Below are 21,853 nucleotides of genomic sequence, written 5' to 3'. Positions count from 1 at the left end.
CGTCTTTTGGAGTATTTACGGGAAAAAGGGTCTGTGTGAAAAAGCACGACTGAGTTACTCTAACGTCTTGCGTTAGATTTATCGCCTTACCAAACGTTGGGCGCCATGTAGTGTAGTTCCTATATTCCCAATAGGCTCTGCGCATTGGAATAATATATTCAGCAGTGTAGACGTAGGACTGAGGTCGACTAGGTCTCTACTGACTATATTAGACTTAAGGTTTGCCAGCTAGCTCAGAGGTCACTAGAAACGTTCTCGAATAAACGAGGAGGAGTTTAACCTCCCTGGATAGACAAGAAGGGATTAGCTTCTGACAACCATAAAACATGACAACTTTGCTCCCTCAGAATAAGAGTATATCTCTAGGGTTGTGTGAAAACAATAGACAGCTATTTCACTCAGTCAATCGTGCGTACTTAGTTTCACCAGAGTGCAGAGAAAAGAGAGACGGGCGTTTTCAATAAAAGGTGTAATTCATTGAGCAGTCTTCTTTCTCATGCAAGAGAAATGAATTGCCACAATCGCAATACTCATAGTAAAGTAAAGTGCGTACAGTAAAAGGAGGATTATAAAATAATACTGTAAAAGCATTGATATGGTTTCTTAGCCATATGATACTTTGAAATAGAAAAAATATATACATACATATATACATTAACTAACGTACTCAACTGGTGCTTCTAAATACGCCTACCCCGGTGTACCTGACCTAAGCCTAACACGTGGGAAGGAGTAAGTAAGTAGCAGTTTAAGTTAAGTTTGTTTTGCCAAGAATCTGACTCAAGAATTCTCTTTAAGGGTTTAGTCAGCTCCGTACCTGGGTAATAGAAAGCAGCGTCTCTCTCAGTGCGTCAAAAGGGAGGGGCAGCGCCGTGGGCTCTCGCATCAGCTGGGCTCTCGGGCAAGTAGATAGCTGCTCTGCTCCAAAACCACCACCGTGTGTTTGCTTAGGGCAACGTTGGTATATTTATACCTGAAAGGTGCCGGGTTTGACGTAAGGTTGGACATAAGACGTCAATAAAGATGTCACTAAGAACTGGCCGTTCTTACAGTGCTTCACAGGAGTTCTAGGATGAAATCAAAACAAAAGCAATAGGGATTTCCCAGGTTGCTGGAGGTGTGGTTTGTTTAGAGAACTCGTTGTGCTTTCTAGGAGTCCGGGGAAGTAGCCTTGCTTAATGTGACTGCATGGGCTACGACTAAATATGGATATGATTCTTATGCCTTTATAGGGATATTATTTATTATAACGGTACAAGGGCATAAAATAGAAATATCGATTTAGGTTCCTAGATAAAAACACAATAATTTAATATATAAGGCTCTACTATATTGTGTAGGAAATGTTTGTTTGGTGCTGCCAGCTTACCTAGGGAGGAAATCCCATAATGAATCCCCATATTGGACTTCTGTAATATGGAAACCGGGACGAGTCCTTTACCTTTCCTCAAGGAAACAGTACAGTCACAGAAATGTGTGATGAAAAAGAATCAAAAGATGTTTGTGTTGTGGGAAGAGAACTGAAAAGATAGATATACTCTGTCAAATATAGCATAGCAAATACTTGTGTTTGATCCTGTAATAATATATAGCAACAGTGGAATGTATTACTGTAAGTTGAAAATTTGGTAACCAAAAATTGTGCAAATCTGCCATTTGTGTATAGACACCCCAGATTGTACAACAAATTCAGGACTCTATTTTTACTGTTTTTTTTTTTACTGTGGGTACATTGCACTGCTAAGCTCCTGCAATGGGTCTAAGCTTCTCCTTTAAACATGGCTAAATTGACCTTACCCCTCGCTGACATATGTAACATATAAGGCTCTACTATATTGTGTAGGAAATATACCAAGATTCAGGAAGTTAAATGCCACCTGTGTACTTCAGCGCTTATTTTGTCATCCACAGAGTGTACATGGAAAACATAGCTTCAGGCTTACCCTGTGTAGCCTGACTAGAGCAACCCAAAAACCTGCTGGTAAACCTGTCAAAATAACCCTTTTTGAAAGGCTGAAACTCTTTTAAATATGAATACGTCACCTGTAAACACACCTTGCAGCCCACAAGGTAGGATAGATATTTAATATTAGAACATGTGACGTTCAAGTCGCCATGCTCCTGGAGTGACTAGCCCCCAAACACTATTTTCACTGGCAGAGCTGTGGATGGATCTAACGATGTCCAGGTACAGATGATAACATTAAATCAAGTTCCTTTCATCGATCCAGTTGGGTTTTTAATAAATATTTAGGAACGTGGACACAGGGTATGGGACTGCGCTTGTCCCAGGCATGTCGCGGGTTAACCACAAGAGCTTTGCACAGGGGAAGAAGGATTTCCCCGTTTTGGATTTTAGGAGTAAGGGGTACTTTGGAATTGTTTGCAGTAAGGCATACAGGACCCACTGGAAAGATTGGTAGGGTTGGCTCCGGGAACCTTTGGCTAATTGGTTAGGGAGGAGTCTGTAGTCAATCCCACCCAAAAGCTAGTGCCACGCATAAATGTAGCATCCCAATACACTCTCCTAGAAACACTTTCTGGAACTGAGGAAGATCAGAAGAGGACTAAACCTTTAAAAAGGCGTTTTATTGATAGCAGCTGTGCACTCGGCCGGGCTTTGCTCCGCCGTGGTGTCTCTGGCCGGGCTTGGCTCCGCAATTAACTTCCTGCACCGTGGTGTCCTCGGCCGGGCTTGGCTCCGCCAGGGGGACGCTGTGCCTACAACCCCCAGCTGCCTCAGCGCTAAGGGACGCCGCACACGCAGAAGGGCAGCGCCGGGAGGCGCATAAAGGAGAGCACGCCGTTGTGTGCGTTGGGAGGCGTTTTATTGATAGCAGCTGTGCACTCGGCCGGGCTTTGCTCCGCCGTGGTGTCTCTGGCCGGGCTTGGCTCCGCAATTATCTTCCTGCACCGTGGTGTCCTCGGCCGGTCTTGGCTCCGCCAGGGGGGCGCTGTGCCTACAACCCCCAGCTGCCTCAGCGCTAAGGGACGCGGCACACGCAGAAGGGCAGCGCCGGGAGGCGCATAAAGGAGAACACGCCTCCTCGTCCCGCGGGACGCGCGCGGGAGCGCCCGGGGCGAAGCCCAAGCAAAGGGCGGGCCCTCTGTGGCCCTCAGAGGCCTGAGGAGACTGGACTGGGCCAGGGACCCTGTATCGCCTCATCTATAAGGTTATCGTGCCGTGTGCACGCAAGACTTTACTTTTAAAATTGTTAGTATTTTTGTGTTATCAATTTTCTTGTGAGTGTATAGACTAGAGAGTATTTGTGTGTATGGTGATAGCCTCATTACTTATGATGTCTAAACCCAAAACAGATAAGGTGATGGTAGGCCCTGCATCTATGGATAATTTTCTGGTCAGGAAAGTTAACCAGATTAACAATAGTAGACGTGCATCGTTGGGGAAGGATTCTAGGACAGGGGACTTACTAGAAATATCTCCTGACACTACTCCACCTATAGATTCTGATACTAATACCAATAATGTTATTTCCATTGATCCTCCAGTACCCATTACAGTGAGTGTTGATGTCTATTCTGACCCATTGGTGCAGTTGATTGATGACACCGGTGTATTGAATGAGACCCAAACTGAAGCTAGGCCCCTGAGAACTTGTAGAACTGTATCTCAAAAAAATAATGGTAAACATAATAATTCTAAGGCTAATAAAAAGGATGGCAAAAAGTCTAGCTGCCCTGCTGCAATAACTCCTTTTGTCTTTACAGGCAGTAATGGTAGTGGGGGTAATTTAAATTCTGATTTACTTGCCTCATTTATAAAAAACCTTGAAGTTTCTTTAACAACAAAATTAGAAGAGTTTATTAAACCTCTAATTAACAGGATTGATAACTTAGCAAAGGAAGTTACAAGGCTGGGTGGTCTGTTATCATCACAAAAAACTGTAACATCTGGTGGCACAGTTCATTGTGGGGGGAAAGGGAAAGAATCTGCTGAAGTTAATGACACACGGAACATGGGTAGGGGGAATACTGCTGTAGCCGCACCAGCAGGGCCTGATAGACCCAACATACGGGATGCCCCAGTGGTATCGGCTTCGCAGCCACAACCATCTATAATACCCCAAAACAGTAGAACCCCCAGACCCCCAAAGTATAACCGTTATTTAAATCTACCACCGGATTGTGCTCCTTTTGTGGCAGTACTGACAAATGTTCCCCCTTGTGGCACACATCCTGCATCTCCTTATGATGAATCACACAGTTCCCTGAAAAACAAGACGGTGGCGTGGCTTAATAAAAACTGTGGTTTTCCCATCGCATATTCTGACCACATAATGGCAGTTAGACGCGTAAATTGGGTGGGACCTTCTAAAAAATCTGGCGCTGGAGACTGTATAGTCATTAATTTCAAGCAACCTCAGCATGTGGCAACTGTTCTCTTGAGAGCTTCTTCACTGGTGTATAATGTAAACAGCATCTGTGTACGCCCCTTGGGTTATTTCTATGCACACCTCTGTAAACCCACACTACAACAGAGTTTAACCAGGCAGGGGCTTGAACCATATACTCCTGTTCAAGATACCCAATTCTTTTATAACATCACAAATTCTTGTAGGTCAGGCGGATTGAATAATGTTTATAATAGGAGTACTAGTGCTGGCCATTACCGTCATGACTCGGATCTAATTACACAGAACAGGTATGAGGCATTATCTGGGCTTGAGATGTGCGACTGACGGATGGCACCTGCGGCTCAGGACACTGTGGCTACAGGTGAACTTATAAATATAAATTCAGATAACATGGTGGCCACTAACCCAGGATGTCATGTTGTTTCCTGGAATATCGCCGGTCTTGCGACAAAAATGTGTGATGTAAATTGGGTGACCTATATGAAACAGTTCTCAATCATCTGTTTACAAGAAACTTGGGAGGTGGGTTGCAACCTCTTTCTGGAAGGTTATAAGGCTTTCTATGTACCAGCTTTGCCATCCTTAAGGGGTAGGCCGAAGGGGGGCCTTGTAATTTTCATCTCTATATTAATACCTTGTGGAGTACGTAGAATTGAAGCCAAGCATACAGGTGTAATGGGCTTGGCCTTATCTGGTGGAAATGTTCGTGTGGGTTTAGTGAACTTCTATAATGCTATCTATGATAGTGAGGCCAGGAATGATATTTCTATCCTAAATTCTTTTGTTTCTAATAACATGAAAGACCTTGGTCATAACTTGATGATTATGGGGGACTTCAATTTGCATCCTTGTATAGACCCATTACATAAGCGCTTACCAGAAATGTTTTGTGAACGTGCATGTTATCTCCATATGGAACACACTAAGGAGGGGGAACTGTGCAAAGATCTTATGGATGACCTTGACCTTTCACTGGCCATGTCTCTTAAAGACCCTTTATATTGTTTTGATACTCCAACCTTTAAGGGACATGATAGGGGCACCTTTATAGACCATATACTGGTCTCTCGGACGATGCAAAATTTTATAGACTCTTTTTACATTGTTTCAAGTGCATTCAGTGATCACAATCCTCTAACAATCTGTTTAAAATGTCCCTGGGTAAAGAAGGGAAATAAGACCATCAGTCAAGGCAGTCTGGGAACAACTGATGGGAGGAGGAGGCTAAAATGGTCTATGGTTTCTGCAGATATCCTTTACAAAACAATTGCTGAAAAGTGTACAGAGGACATTGAAGTTTGCATGACCGAGGGGGGCGACCCCAGGCTAGTGTTAGAGTCCTATCAAAATGTGTCAGAGAAGGTGTCAGCGCTTCTTACTGTCCCTAACAAAAATCAGCCTAAACTAGGCCCGAAATGGTTCAGTCATGATTGTACCAAAGCTGCTCGCAATTTGAGGGTAGCTTTGTCAGCTTCACCTAGGAATCAGGAGGAGGTAAAAGCTTGTAGAAAAGAATATAAGGCTACCACTGTCGCCCGCAAGGAGTTCCTCAGGAGGGAGGCTTGGCAGGAACTACTTGATCCCTCCACCCTGAAGTGCAGCACCAAGTTCTGGGCACTGGTTAAAAAACCTTTTTTGACCGATGCTCCTTGTGACGAACTTGCTTGCTGCATAACAAAAGAAGAATGGGAAAGCCACTTTAAAAGCCTGTACTACTCAGAGGGTGTTGGAATCAGGGCTACTGTTCCCCACGCTGGAAGCAGTAGTATAACATTTGAAAAAAGCGAGGTTTTGGATGCCATTATGGGCCTTACGGCAAATAAAGCGCCTGGTCCTGATGGAATTCCGCCGGACCTTTACAAATATGATCCAGCTTTCTGGGCTCCAATTCTGGCTGCTGTTTTTAACGCTCCGGCTAGTGTGGGTTGTCCGGGAACGTGGGGATTATCAACCATAGTCCCGGTCTTTAAAAAAGGCGACAGGGGAAGTCCTCTTTGTTATCGACCAATATCCCTGATCGATTCAATGGTTAAAATTATGGGGAGAGTCTTGCTTCAACGTCTAGTAAGTTGGTCGACTGAAAATAATAATATGTCGGCTTCCCAATATGGCTTTTGTGAAGGCCGGTCCACCATAACTCAGTGCCTTAATTTGTTTCTTATCTTGAATAAATACACTGTTGTACAAAAAGGAACAATTCACCTAGCCTTCATGGATCTGTCGTCAGCCTTCGACTGTGTTAACAGGGGGAGGCTGTGGCAGACCATGATGGACAAAGGCGTTGACAGGGGGATTGTGGATTTCCTTGCGGACCTACACAATGACACAAGGGCCAATGTGAGGTTCTCAGCGAATGGGGATATCACAGGCAATTTCTGTATTAATAAAGGAGTACGACAGGGGTGTATCCTGGCCCCATTTCTTTTTAATTTTTGCATAAATGACTTAGAGTCTGAATTGCAAGAGATAAAATCAGATTGCCCGAGAGCTGGTGCGAGGGGTATTCCATTACTTTTATACGCTGATGACGCGGTTTTAATATCCCGAACAGAGAAGGGTCTCCAAGCACTTCTGAATGCTTTTAATCATTTTATGTCTGAAAGGGACCTTATGGTCAACAATTCGAAATCTTTTATTATGCATGTTGGCCGTCAACCAAAAAAGAAGTTCGTTTTTAAATTAAATGATGTTGTGATTCCTGTCACTAATACGTTTTCATATTTGGGTATTTTATTTGATACTAAGCTAAGTTGGGCTCCGCATTTGGCCAGGAAGAAGGGTGAATTGATCAGAGTGAACGCATCAATTTTTAATTTTGCCAGTAAATTGGGGGGAAAAACGACCGAGGCCATGATGCAACTATATAATGCTAAATCTATATCTACCGCAGTCTACGGCAGCGAACTATGGGGCTATAAAAATAATGAACAACTGCAAATAGCCGAAAATAATTTTTTTAAACGCTTGCTGTGTGTCCCAGGTAGTACACCGAACTTAGCTGCACATGAAGAGCTTGGTTGTCAGTATATTTCAGATATTGTCGGTCTGAAACCATTGTTATGCTGGGCAAAATTATGGTTAAGTGAGGATATTCCCTTAACCCACCAGATACTGGAATATCTTGTATCAATGGACTATGCTATGTGTGTACCCTGGCTCAAATATTTGAAGTCCCAATTTTTGAAGCTTGGCCGCCTAAATTTGTTTGAAAATCCGAAGGATATAGTTAAGGGTGATGTGGCAGCAATTAAGAGGGCCTTTTTTATGAATTGTAGTGCCACAAGAGATGAAGTTGAGCTTCTGAAACCAAATGTTAGAAAGTACATTATGTTAAGAACCTGTGACACCATGGAAATGTACCTAACATGCTCCTTTTCCTCTCATGATAAATGTTTGCTGACACGATTCAGGTTCAACATCTTTCATCATATTTTAATTAGACCAAAGTTGGACACTTTTAAAAAACCTGTAGCACCCTGTGGCTGCGACGGGAAGTCTCCACAGGATATGCTGCATTTTATATTTTTATGCTCATTTTATGAGTACCCCCGGAGGCGGTATCTTGTGACTCTTTTAAGAAAATTAAATTTTAAACAAATCAGACCTGCCCTTGTATATCTACAGCTATTGCATTCTGATTGTGTCCTTCAGGTGCTAGAATATTTAAAACTATCAGTGAGAATAAGAAAATGCCTAGATGAATAACTGTGATTCTCAGCTAGACGCACTATTTTGCACTTTTTCTGTACATGGGCTTAACCTGCACTTTCTCTGCACTGCTCTCGTCTACCCACTCTTTTAAGAAATTTTTATGTCTTATGTATTATTTTATATTGATTTGTCATCTTTGTATTGCTTTTAAATGTAATGTATAATGTATTGTACTTTTATGGATTGCAATATATCCGAAATAAAGTCAATTTGAATTTGAATTTGAATTTGAGGACTAAACCCTGCTTGCTGTAGCCCGATAAGACCCGTGTAAGACTGGGCCTACTTCTTCTACCCAGGAAAGAAATGTTGACTCCAAGGGTCACTTGGCTGATGACTTGGGTGGCTACAGGGGAACAACAAGCAGCACTAGGACTTTTTCCTGAAGTGACCCAGTCGACCAGTACCCCCTGGACTTGACTTTGTTGGATGGCCTCTGCTTGAGTAAGTCCTGGCCCTAAGGGCTGTCTTCGAGGTGCTGGAAGCCTTAGAAGTGATGCAGTAAAGCTGTTCCAGAAATCATGAAAAGTTGGGGCTTAAAGATTTTTAGATTTCCAAGACCTCCAAAGCCATAATGGCATCTTGCTGCAAAGGTGTCTGAATGTCATGCACCTGTCTCTGATAGAGCTTCAGGCTTTTCCCGCTGGGGGATTTTGAGCTTTATAAAAAAAAAAAGTAAAATCTTTGACTGGGACATACCTGCGTGGTTTTCCAACGTGTGCTGCATTGCATTCAGACTGAAATCAGGCCTAGATATCAGTCCACCATCTTCATAGATAGAGAGATAAATATTCGTATCTCCTGTTTCCCTTATTGATTTTATGTTGCTTTAATGTCATTTTGCTAGTTAAATTTAACACATTTATTTCTAATTCGATTTAGGATTGTTATTGTTTGGCAGTTGGTTTTTATTACTGATTTAGGGCCTGATTAGATCTTGGCGGACAGGTTACTCTTTCACATTGGTGACCGATAGCTTGCCCGCAGAAATATAAATTCTGTAGGACATCATGGGATTTATATTTTGACGGACTGGATATCCGTCACCATTGTCACAGAGTAACCTGTCTACCAAGATTTAAATCAGGCCCTTAGGTGAATAATCCTACATTAGAAAGTTGGTCCTAAGCTGCCCAAAGTTAAATTTAATATTCATTTAGAGTGCTTTAGAAAACATTCCAGCATTCCAAATTCTAAAAGCGTTTATTGGAGGTGACACATGCTTGCATTTCCCTTGCAAGTATTTTAATTTGTACCATGATAACACGACTAAGTTTGGTTAAAGAAGGTTGTGATGTGATGACTCAGTAGGTATTGTGTGTAGGAATGGTTGAAATCGGATCTACATAAAGCCGTGATGGAAACTTTTAAATATGATCCTTAAATGTTTATTTGCAACTTTTATCTAGAATGCTGGAGACCATGGAACTGGCTTGTCGTAAACGGTCCATGCTTATTTTAAAATAATAAATGTGCAATTTTATTTTTCTATTCCTTTAGAGTGCAAACCAGCTATGGTCCGACCCAGCACGCTCTTTACTTTCTTCCAGCAACAAAATGTGAGCCTGAACATGACAGCTGCTTTGGGGATGCCCCAATCCTCACCAAATGGAACAGCCAATAACTCCATTGCATTTTCAGCGAGGATTTTAGACATGGACAACGCTTCACTGTTACAGCCTTCCAGCAGCTTCTGCATGCGAAATCTGCCTGTGATCCGTGAAGATCTTGATGTGGTGTCAATCCGGTTCCGTACTGTCAGCGGTCCTTTTGTTAGCATTCCGGCTGAGTTCCCTGTTGTAATCCCATTGAACCTAGATTCTGGCATGGACAATGGCGGAATGCTTACTGTCAGTCTGCTGCTCAACAAGGTAAGGCAAATTTTTGTCAACCTTGATGGTGTAATGTTCCGCTTGTTCCCTCTATCTTTCTCTTCTTTTTTTAATTGTCAAATTGTTCTCGTTCATTTTCAAACATTAACACATTTATTCCTATGCCCAGTGGTGGTCGGCACGGATCTGGGGTGGCTGGGCGTGAGGCGAGGGTGAAAGGGAGTGTAAATAAAGAAAAAGACTCTTTCCTCTTCGCCGCTCTCTCCCACGTCGTCTCTCCTCCCCGTCAGCCGAACGGGAAGCAGCCAGGCTCCCCTTAGCCAATCACAATGCTGCAATGCAGAGTTGTGATTGGTCTGAGCACCGTAGTTCGATGCTAAGATGGGAACTGGGGTACTGAGCAAGTTCTCCACCCAGGCTGTAATGCAGTCTGGGTGGAGAACATGCCAAGTGCGCATGACTGTTTGGCCGCACCGAGACGGCCAGCTAAAGCGTCACGCGTACTTCAGTATGCCCACCACTCCTTCCCTGCCCTGCTGTGTGAGCAGAGCAGCCACGCCCTGCTCCTATGCTGCAGCAGCACAAACAAATAAAATGATAATAACATCAAGTTATTATCATTTTATTTTTCCTTTCACTGCTGCAAAGCAGTGGGGCAACACTCCTCCGCCTTAGCGGAGGAGCTGCAACTGCCAATATTATCCCTTAGCACTCTCATTTAGGTCTTGAGATGTGACAAATATTGCATTACCTTGAGACATAATTGCTTAATGCTCCTTAGCACACGTTTTGTATTATAGTTTCAGCAATATACATGTGTTTCCACCATACATCAGTCATACATTCATAAGAAATTTCAGTTCCTTTTATTCAGGGTTGGTGTTGTTGTTGTTTTATTTCTGGAGACGTCACAGCCGACACGTGTTTCGTCGTTGAGGGAATGTAACCCACGACTTTCTCAAGGCTATTCTCCGAAATGTCGTTCTTTATTTGTTGAGGTGATAATTCCAACCCTCAAAGGGGTTCTGTTTGGGGACTTTATTCGTGGTTGGCATGTTCATCAATGTTGTAACTGGAGTGTCGGTTATCATTTTAAACAGCTTTTCGCTGTAGTTTTCGAGTTTGAAGTTCAGTCCCCGCTGCTGTTTCTATGGTGCACTAGAAACGGCAGCGGGACTGAACTTCAAGCTCAAACTATGGTTCCATTGCATACATTTGTAAAATTGACACATTTGCCCTTCGATCCTTATGTCGAGCAGAGTTTTGTTAACATGACAGGCACTGACCCTCTGCTCCTATCCTTCAGGTGACAGCGCCTACGGCCTCCGTGAGTACCTGTTCACCCCATACCTCAACCCTGCCTCACCACAGGAACGGCGTTACAATGCTGCGCACATTCACACTAGAAATGTAATTGAATGGACATTTGGGATGTTAAAGAGCCGATTCCGCATCCTACATAAGACAGGTGGGGCCCTCAAATACCAGCCTGAGGTCTGCTGCCGCATAGTGGAGTGGTGTGGCTCACTGGTTAGAGGCGGCAGACCCGGGAGCAGAAGTCGGCCGGGACCAGGGTTCGATTCCCGACGCGGCAGTGTCTCGGACCAGGGTCAGCGGACTCGATAATTCTCACCTCGGTGCCCACTCTAACCAGGGGTCCCACTCGGCAACTCCGGGCATCAGCTTGCCTAATCTCCACAACGGCCCCCCCAACGCAGGGGATGCTTGGCTCCACCTTGGGGATTCCCAGCAGGGACCATCCCACAGGGAAAGCCTGGACGGGTTCCCCAGCGGTATACAGCACCGAGATGCCCCCCGGTGATTTGCGCGCTTTACAAAAATACATACATAACACACACATCGTGGCCGTGTGTGCCATACTCCACAATATTGCTATCAAACGGAGGATACCTGTGGAGAACTCTGGCAGTGAGTCGGAGGGGGACAACCGCCCACCTGCACATGTGCATCATGCACGCGGGGAGAATCCTGCTGAAGGACACAGGCGCCGCAACATCTCAATGAATTATTTCTAGTGCACCCATACCCCTCACACAACACTGCACTCATGCATGCCAAATGAAATAATGACATGAGTAGGATTTGCGTTTGAAATAAATTCTTATAATTATGTGAACAAGATCTTTCATTTACTTTTTATGTTAAAAAAACATGAAAACTGTATTACGTCATACAGCCCCATGATTGTGAAGCAGGCGTGCTTGGTACATCAGCATGGCACTGCTGCTACTGTTCAGTCAATCACTGGCGCCTCCGGCCGGACGCACCCTGTCGCCTCTCCACATCCACCTCACCAGTATCTGGCCGTGATGCTGCACTTGGCAAGGTACTGCGGCGTCGTTCTGGTACCACCGGAAGGGACAGGCTGCTCAGACTGGATGTGCCCTCACTGGCATCATCACCCCCCCCCCCTACCCCCCCCCCCCGTGCATGGCGATGGCCGCACACCTGCTGGTTTTGGACAGCGGTTGTGACCCGTTCCATCGGCCTAGCAACATCCTGGCAGCATTGCACCATTTGTATTTGCATTGTCAGGGACGGGCGTGACCGTTGGGATGTTGCATTCCTGATCAGGTGGTTTGCCCTGGTATATGCTGATCAGCAGCTGGCGGTGGCGGCGGCGGCTGATGTCCTGCTGCGACACCATAATTTGGCTGTTCTCCCTCACTGCAGCCGTTAACTCCTGCACACTCCTGGGGGGCTGTTTCACATTTTGCGCAGTCTTGTACAGCTGCAGCTGCATGGCTGCCATGTGCCGTTCCTGCTTTTGGTGGACAGCTAGTATCCGGCTTTCGATACCAAGCCCCGGATCTTGGGCATGTTTCCCCCTGTCAGCTCGTGTTGCCACGTTGCTCTGCTTCCTCAACCGGCTGCTTGACTGCGACTGCCAGTGGCTGTGCGCCGTGTCTGCCTCCTGGGCGGTGGTCTGGCCTGTTCCAATGCCATTCGTGACGCATGGGGTGGTTGCACTCTTCCTGTGGCTGCAGGGGTGGCTCTGTCCGCATGGGGAGGTGGTGGTACTGGTGCAGGTGTGTGTGTTGTGGGGCAGGATGGCTCTCTCCCTCCGTCTCCTCTGGGGTCTCCTCAATTTGGTGTGCCTCGCTGTCTGTGCTCTGTGGTTCTGCAGCACCTGTGATGTAAATGGGTGAATGATTAATGAAATGAATGTTGCACATGGGATGTTGCAACATGCATGCAGGCTTGCATTCTCTGACTGGCTTTAGGGATATGTTTCACTTGACAGGTCTGGCTATGTGTGGCTATCAGGGTACTATTGTCACACTACAGGTCCCACAATGCAATATGGCGATTCTGATGTGCATGGCCTGCATTACTGGGTATATCAAATGGCTAGCTCTGGGGGCATGGGCACTGTTAGGGGACGGGGTCGCAGTTGCATGGCTCTTACCTTGGGATTGTTGTGTGGGTCGGGAGGTGTCCAGCTGAGTGACCCCCACAAGGTCCTCGAGTGGAGTGTGGTCCGCAACTGTGGGCTCTCCTCCTCCCGTGGCATGTTGCTCCCCCAGCCTCTCTGCTATGCGCTCTTTGGCACGGCCTCTGAGGTCATACCACCTCTTCTTCAGCTCATCAATTGAGCGCTGGGTCACTCCTACAGAGTTTACCTTCGCCCTGATGCGCTGCCAAATGCGCCTTTTGTCTGCTTCGGGCACCTTCCTGGATTGCTTCCCAAAAAGCCTATTATGGTCCCTGCTGACTCCCTGGATCAGGAACTCCAGCTCCTGTTCGGAAAATTTTATTTTTATTTTCCTGCCAGTTGCACTGCTTCCCGCTGCATCCTGGGACATTCTGGAGTTGGATGTATGTCCTGTTGTGGGGCTGCAGGGTGTGTCTGATAGAGCTCAGTGCTGTGCCTCTTCCTCTCTCCAGCTCTGTGTTCAGAATGAGTGAGGGAACTGCCTACTTCCTGGTTGTGATGTCATCATTGTGCTCGAAATGTGACTTCCCGTTTTTGCGATCTCGCAATTTGCGATTTCGGTAATTGAGAAATCGCAATTTCAACATGGGAAACAGGAGATTCTGCGATTTTTTTAGCGATTTAGTAAAATTCGCATTCGGCGATTGTGGGCGACTGCGAATTGCATTTTTGGAACGCTTTTTTTGATGCATCCCATTCTGCGAATTCTAATTTATGATTCGTTATTTTTCGCAAATTAAAATTCGCAGAATCTGTGCTTGTTGCATCTGGGGGTAAGAGAATTTAGGAGATTAGAAAACATTGTAATGTTAACCGTTGCTTGTTGTAAATGACTTAGCGATCAGGCCATATACGAATAACTCAAAGGAAGGGTGGTTTATAAAAAACATACCTTTCTTTATGTTCGCCAAAATGCTATTTAAAATTGGCATAGTCTGTTTGGCATTATGTATGTACTCATAACCCTTCCCAGGAAACAAGAAGATCGCTGTCTACGGCAGCCAACACAAGAGAAGTAACAATACCTGGTAATTGTACAGGATTACAATGTCTGCCCCACAGTGACCTACTGCCCCATATATATTTGCCTCCTGAAGCCAGCCCTTATGTGTTGGTGATCAAGAATGTTCCCAACCCCACCATGCCTAAATCCCAGGAATCCTTCAGAAACAAGTGTTCATTGGCTCTGGGCTTTTATGAAGGACATTAAAATTATTAATTACATTATCCTGGTAACTAGAGTAGCCTGAATCGATCGCTCGCTGAAAGATTGTGATGGGGACTGTGTGATCACTAATTGTTATTCTCCCCATCTTGTACACTCATTGCTAACTTTTTATCACATTAGATTAAATAAGTCTGCCAGCCGGCCAACTCCTTCCCTATGGTTACTTTTACAAACTACAGCCAAATGTTAACCAGTTTCTGGTTCATACACATCCCATGATTAGAAAACTTGTATCATTGTGTTCAGTCTTTGAATTACTTTTATTTAACTGATTTCAGCAGTTTGCAAATGTGGAAGAAGTGAACTGACAACCGGCAGTTGGCATTGGCTGTATAAATCTGAAGGAGAGTGATGGGGGCACCAGAGGTCTTTTTCCCTTGGTTACTCAAAAGGTCCAGTATGTCCCTCCTCTTCAAGCTGTTATGGATTACAAAAGTAATCATGAAAGTACAACACAATGGCTGGAGGCCTTGGTGGATTCTCTTAAACCATTGGTACATATATCTACTGATGGCCATACCCCAGTTCCTTCTGGCACTCCTAGCAATGTCCGTAATTACAAGCACCACATTGGCCCCTATCACCAAACTTGCATCCTGGAACCTTGGAGGAATAACCTCAAAATGATCCTTCCCGGATCGCTGCTAGTTTGTTGATGAGTTTGACAGCTATCTTTTTCAGGAGGCATGGTCCCTGACCTCTCAGTTCTGTCCTGGCATTGTTAATTTAACCCAGGCCTCAGTAACATCAAGGAAGGGATGACCCTCAGGGGGTTTAACAATTTGGTTGAAAATATGTATGGGAGTGTACTTCAAAGAAATGAGGAAATCTGGGGCTTTAATACCTGAGCCTTAATTGGTATTTCCAAAGTGAATGACATCTTTAAGAACAAAGGCTTTATCTTCTTTTAATCTCTCCAGAGGGATTATCAACTCCATGACAGGCAACATTTCAAATACTTACAACTCAGACATGCATGGAGGGCGGACAGTATAGCTTCAGATCTTCCAGAATATACACAACTTGAGGGTAGGCTCCTGATGGGAGAACTGACCAACAAAGCTGTTTACTCAGTCTATAGAACCATCAATGGTAATGCACTGGATGGCCTTAAAAAGCTGGGGGCTAAGTGGGAATCAGAACTGGGGATATTGTATAATCTTGATTGGGGTCAGCCTTAATTCACCAGAAAGTAGTGGCGATCAAGTCTTGATTGCAACTTGCTCAGTGTAAAATCCTTCACCGTATCTACTTTGATTCCACACAACTCCATAAAATCAAAAGGGTGATGTCCCGAGAATGTTTGAGATGTATAGGGCTGAGAAGAAACTTCCTAAATAGCCAGTGGATCTTCCCATTCATACATGATTACTGGTAGAAAGTGATATACGAATTAAGTAAGGCTGTAGGAGTTACACTCACTAAAAACCCTAAGTATGTCCTTTTGAGTATACCCACCAATGTTGTTATTCCTCAAGCAAAGCTATTCTTCTGTAATTTGGCACTGGTGGTAGCAAAGAGAGATGTGGCAAAATACTGAGGAGCCCTTGAACCACCAACTATGTTGGAATGGAGACCAGGGATGGACTTCTATATGGCTGCTGAGAAAGTCACCTATAACACTAGATCGTGACCATGTAAGTTCCATAAAGTATGGGGCAGGTGTATTGCATACCACAATCTCAAGGTTGCAGGTGAGGAATCTGGGTTTCAATTCGCACATCTCTGATGCTTGGTGTGCCCCCATTGACTATAACAGTCCATCTTTTGTAAATCTTTATCTGCTCCTTTTGTAATAATGCTGCAAAGAGTAATTTATTTTATTATTCGGTGTTTTATATAGCGCGAACATGACCCTAAAAGGTATCAGTGCGCTTCACATTTACATAGCCTTAAATTTAGAACAGAATGTTTGACGTGCACTTAATTAAAAATAACAAGCGTACAAATTTGCGAGAGATAATTGAGCTCCAAGATCAAATGTATATATACATCGATTTGAGAGAGAGACATTTGTGCTTTCACAGTTATATATACAATTCCAACGACTGCTAGGCGTTGATTTGTATTAACAGGTTGTGTGACAAGAAAGTAACCCAACAGTGTATAGTCTACTGAAATTATGGGAGGAACTTGCTCATAAAAAAGCACTTGGCTTCTTTTTTGAAGGCAGAAACTGACGATATTCTTCTAATGTTCTTTGGGAGAGCGTTCCAAATTCTTGTGCTGCACCAGAGTGTAGTGTAGTTCCTATATTCCCAATGGGCTCTGCGCATTGGAATAACATATGCTATAGTTTAGACGTAGGACTGAGGTTGACTTGGTCTCTATCGAATATATTAGACTTAATTGTGAGTGCACGCTAGCTCAGAGGTCACTAGAAACTTTCTCGAATTCACAAGAAGGGATTAGTTTCTGACACCCGCATAAACATGACAACTTTGTTTCCCCAGGATAAGAAACGTATCTCTAGATTCGCAGAAACAATAGACAACTATTTCACTCAGTCAATCGTGCATGCTTCGTTTCACCAGAGGTGCAGAGAAATAGAGAGACGGGCATTTTCAATAAAAAGTATTTATTGAAGAGTCTTGTTTGTCAGGCAGAGGAAATGAACTGCTACAATCGTAATACTGGTTGCAAAGTACAATGCGTACAGTACGAAGAGTATTTTAAAATAATACTGTAAAAGCATAGTATGGTTTCTAAGCCATATAAAATAACATAGAATACATACATGAATAAATAATGACTAAAGGTACTCAACTGGTGCTTCTAAAATACGCCTACCCCGGTGTACCTAACTTAGGTTTAGTACGAGGGAAGAAGTAAGTGAAGTGTAGCTTAAGTTTAGTATTCTTTTGCCAAGAATCTATTCCAAGAATTCTCTAAGGATCTAATCAACTCCGTACCTTGGTTTTAGAATGAAGGAGGTCTTGTATCTCTCTCTCAGAACTCGATTTCCCAGCAACCCACAAGGGTAGCCTCGAAACACTGGAGCTGGATTTCTCGGCAGGAGAAGAGACAGTTTCTCTCTCAATGCGTCAGCTGTAGGGTCGGCTTCCTTCGGCACTTGCTGTAGCAGGGCGTCGGGCAAGTAGATTGTCGAACTGCTCCAAACCAGCGTGTGTTTGCTTGGGCAAATGTGGGCATATTTATACATTGAAGGTGCCGAGTTTGACGTAAGGTTGGACATAATAACGTCATCAAAGACTCTGTTCTTTGAAAACTCCTTGAGTTCTTGGATAAATCAATATTCAAGCAAGGGGAAGTCCCTGACGGCTGAAGGCGGGTTTTTCCAAGAAATCGTTGTGGATTCTCGGAACTAGTGGAAGTAGCCATGCCGTATTTGGGCTGCATAGGCTAAGTCTAAATATGGTTATAATTTCTATGCCTATATAAGGATAGGGTGATTTATACCTATATAAGGGCATAAATCTTGAAAATTACACTAGGGTCCTAAATTCATACACAACACCCACTCCACTTTAATATGTTCAACATTACTAAATTTTAAGCATCTAAACATAGCTAAAGCATGTGTTTACAATCCCAACCAAAATACATGAAATGCATTTGAAATGGCTGTACATGAAAATGAGTATGTCTATAGTACGCATTTAAAGGAATTGATGTCATGCTTTAGCATGAAGTATGATAACGGTGGGGGCGTGGCTAAGCACGCGACTGTAATGGACGCCTTAGGGTAGAGCTCCGCTCCGAGCTCCCCTTCCCGGCGGAATTATCCGCGGAAATATTATCCAGAGCTGGCCGAAAATAACGGGCGCCACTGCAGGACATCGAGAACGTGCGCCCAGCCGATTTTGGAGAAAATCGAAGAAGCCAAACGACACAGAGGTTTTCGTGGGGCGGAGGCCGGGCAGGTCGGCGCCGAACTCGGCGAGACCGCAGGAAAGTCCGCGGCTCCGGCGGGAAAGGTAGGCCCAGAAGTGTGGCCTGCGTCCGGACCCAATGAAATTGGCGGGGCCGGCCGGACACATCCGCGATACCCAAAGAGACTGGCACGGTGGTACAGAGAGCACCGGCTCCCACACACTACCTTCCTAGACGCACACATGAGGGGTGAGTGAAAGCAGGAGACAGCCGCGAGGAGCCACAGCGTGCTACCGGAACACTGAGGACGGGTGCGGAGAATGGCCTAACGACAGAGGCGTGCCCGAGGCCCAGAGCCGACAACCCTTGAGGCTCCGAGCCGAAACCCAGACAGCGCCGCCCACGCCAGGACACATCGCGGCTGAGGCGGCGGAAAGCCGTGAATACAGAGGCGCTGGTGGCTGTAGCCTAGGGTGCTGGAGACGCGACGGACCACGGTGCGCAGGCACGTGTGGGGACGGCAGAGGGGACCGTGAGCGTCCGCCGCTACAGTAGGGAACACGGGGGCTCACAACTGAAGAGACACTTGACCGCTCACGGGCCCCGCACACGCCGAGACCGGAGCAGAGGAGGGCGGCATGTAGCGTCCCCTTTGCCGGCTGGAACACACATCGGGGAACCACCCTTGGGGCACACAAGGAATTGTTGGGCCCGACGATACGATCGTGCCCACCCTGGGAGGAGGCGCCGGACGCGTGGTGTGCTGCCCGCGACACCGGGACCTGGTCGGCAGACGCAGACGCTGGGATACACCAGAGAGCGGCGTGATCACCGGGGAGCGGACCGGCGGTGCCCCTGAGCGCTACCAAAGCGACGGAACGACATCCCCACCCTTGGACCAACAACTCCGCAGATACTCACACCAGCCCATTGACCAGTGGATGCGCTGTTGCCCCCCCCGCTGAGGAAACCGAGTGCACACCGGGGCGCTGATGTCTGGTGGGACCAGAGCGCGAACTGGGACCGGAACACGCACCCTAAGGGCAAAATGGACAAGACCGGGAAGAACGCCGAACCGGATCAAACGGCGGCCAAGCTTGACACCATGCTGGCTGCCATGGAGAGACTGGAGGAATCCATCCAGCTTACCCGCACCTCCCTGGCGACCATAATCGATAGTGTCGTGATTGACCTCACCCACCTGAGAGCTGACCATAAAAAACTGGTGGACCGCACCACGTCCCTGGAAGGCGACATGAAAGAACTCCGACCGCAAGTCAGCCAATCACATGCTCAGACACAGGACCTCCTGGACGGGGTGGAATTCCTAGAAGAACGCGCTGAGGATGCGGAGGGGAGGGCGCGGAGAAACAACGTGCAGCTGGTGGGTGTACCGGAAAAGTGGGAAGGAAGGAACCCAGAGGAACACATGGAGAAGTGGTTAAGAGATATCCTCCCAGAGGGGTCACTCTCCCCGCACTTTGTAGTGGAGCGTGCACACCGAGTTCCGACAAGACCATTACAAACGGGCTCAAACCCCAGACCTATGCTGCTCCGCATACTGAACTATAGAGACAGAGACTCCATTCTGCGCGAAACACGCAAACTTCAAGAAGTAAGGATTGAGAACATGGCAGTGATGTTCTTTCCAGACTACACGGTGCAGGTACAAAGACAAAGACACTCCTTCCTGGCGGTGAAGAGGCGCCTGAGACAGCTCGGCCTACAATACTCTCTTCTATTTCCTGCAAAACTGAGGGTGGTGGCTCACGAGAAAACGCACTTCTTTACCAACCCGGAAGAGGTGGATGCGTGGCTCGACAGCGGCACGGACACGGCCCCCAGAAGAGCTGCCGACGTCACTACCCAAAGACGCGCCGGGGGAGCCCGGCGGAGACGCAGACCCAGACCCAGACAGAAGCCGCTGGATGGTGCGCGGGAGGTGACGGGTATGACCCCCCCGGCTGAAACCACACAACAGGAGAAACAAGACGCCCTTCGCCTCGTGATGGAACTTAGCCAATCCCCTGCGCTGAGTGATGTGGAGGATGGCAGCCCTCGGAATCTTCCTAGTGACGACGAAGCCATCTACGGAATATCGGACTCCCAGACCTCGGGGGAGCGACCTGACGTCGCGCCACAGACGGCGGATTTCATACACTGACTGAACATTGAAGCACATCGCCCTTGGAACGCCTGCTGGGGAGTATTTCTGGGAGGACCGGACCCGGAACTGATCGGTCTGTAGAGCCACGACCATCTGGGACGCTTGTCGTGACTGGGGTCCCCCAGAGCCCAACTGCAAGCAGAGCGACCTGAACACACTGGATGCCTAACCACTGAGGGTCATGACGCGGGGACGAAGCAGAAGACCGTGCATGACCGATGCGCGGGGCAAACGCTGACCCGCCTGGCTCCGAACTGATTGGGACACGTAATGTATGATGTTTAATGCATGTGCAATCATTTACCTGCCTTTCGGATATTGGTCTAGACTGGCACGCACATCCCGGGAGGGAGGGGGCCCTCATACAACAGACTTCATTAACCGAACACAGTTACAGTGCTAATTGCACAGCAACCCCCTTAGCTTTATACTTTGTTTTTCTCCTTGAGAGTATGGACGGGGGCACGTTTGGCAACCGACCTTTTGGTATTTTACGTGTTTATAGCATTCCATGGTTTACCGTTTTGCCTGAAATGTTATTTTTCCCCTCCTTTATTCTAATGATGTGGTGTGTGGATATGGATACAGACTCGAAATGCACTAATGGGAGCGCTTGTATATCGGTAGCTTTGCAGTCACCCGGGAGGTGGTGGAGGGACCGGAGAGGGAGATATGTTAATGATATACAATGTCTACTGTTACGATCTGTACGTGGAATGTGAGGGGCATGCACACACCATCCCGTCGCTATCAGATTTACTCATACCTCAAGCGCCACCACATTCAGATAGTATTCTTTTGCCAAGAACCTATTCCAAGAATTCTCTAAGGGTCTAATCAACTCCGTACCTCAGTTTTAGAATGAAGGAGGGCTTGTATCTCTCTCTCTCAGAACTCGATTTCCCAGCAACCCGCAAGGGTAGCCTGGAAACACTGGAGCTGGATTTCTCGGCAGGAGAAAAGACAGCGTCTCTCTCAGTGCGTCAGCTGGAGGGTCGGCTTCCTTCGGCACTTGCTGTAGCAGGGCGTCGGGCAAGTAGATAGTCAGACTGCTCCAAACCACTGTGTGTTTGCCTGGGCAAATGTGGGCATATTTATACCTTGAAGGTACCAAGTTTGACGTAAGGTTGGACATAATAACGTCATCAAAGACTCAATTCTTTAAAAACTCCTTGAGTTCTTGGATAAATCAATATTCAAGCAAGGGGAGGTCCCTGACTGCTGAAGGTGGGTTTTCCAAGAAATCGT

The 21,853-nt window shown here is 46.2% G+C and overlaps 1 protein-coding gene across 1 annotated transcript in view; it reads left to right on the top strand.

Annotated features, from left to right (window-relative positions):
- Positions 1 to 21,853, top strand: part of PGAP6 (post-GPI attachment to proteins 6) — a 500,899-nt gene that overhangs the window by 270,425 nt on the left and 208,621 nt on the right. The window contains exon 6 of the mRNA XM_078662901.1: positions 9,588 to 9,958. Within this exon, the coding sequence (XP_078519027.1) occupies positions 9,588 to 9,958 (371 nt within the window). The remainder of the gene's footprint in view (positions 1 to 9,587; positions 9,959 to 21,853) is intronic.

Source organism: Lissotriton helveticus, chromosome 10 (genome assembly GCF_964261635.1).
Source record: "Lissotriton helveticus chromosome 10, aLisHel1.1, whole genome shotgun sequence".
NCBI lineage: Eukaryota > Metazoa > Chordata > Amphibia > Caudata > Salamandridae > Lissotriton > Lissotriton helveticus.
Note: the sequence above shows the minus strand (reverse complement) of the source record. Positions and strands in the feature narration are given on the sequence as shown.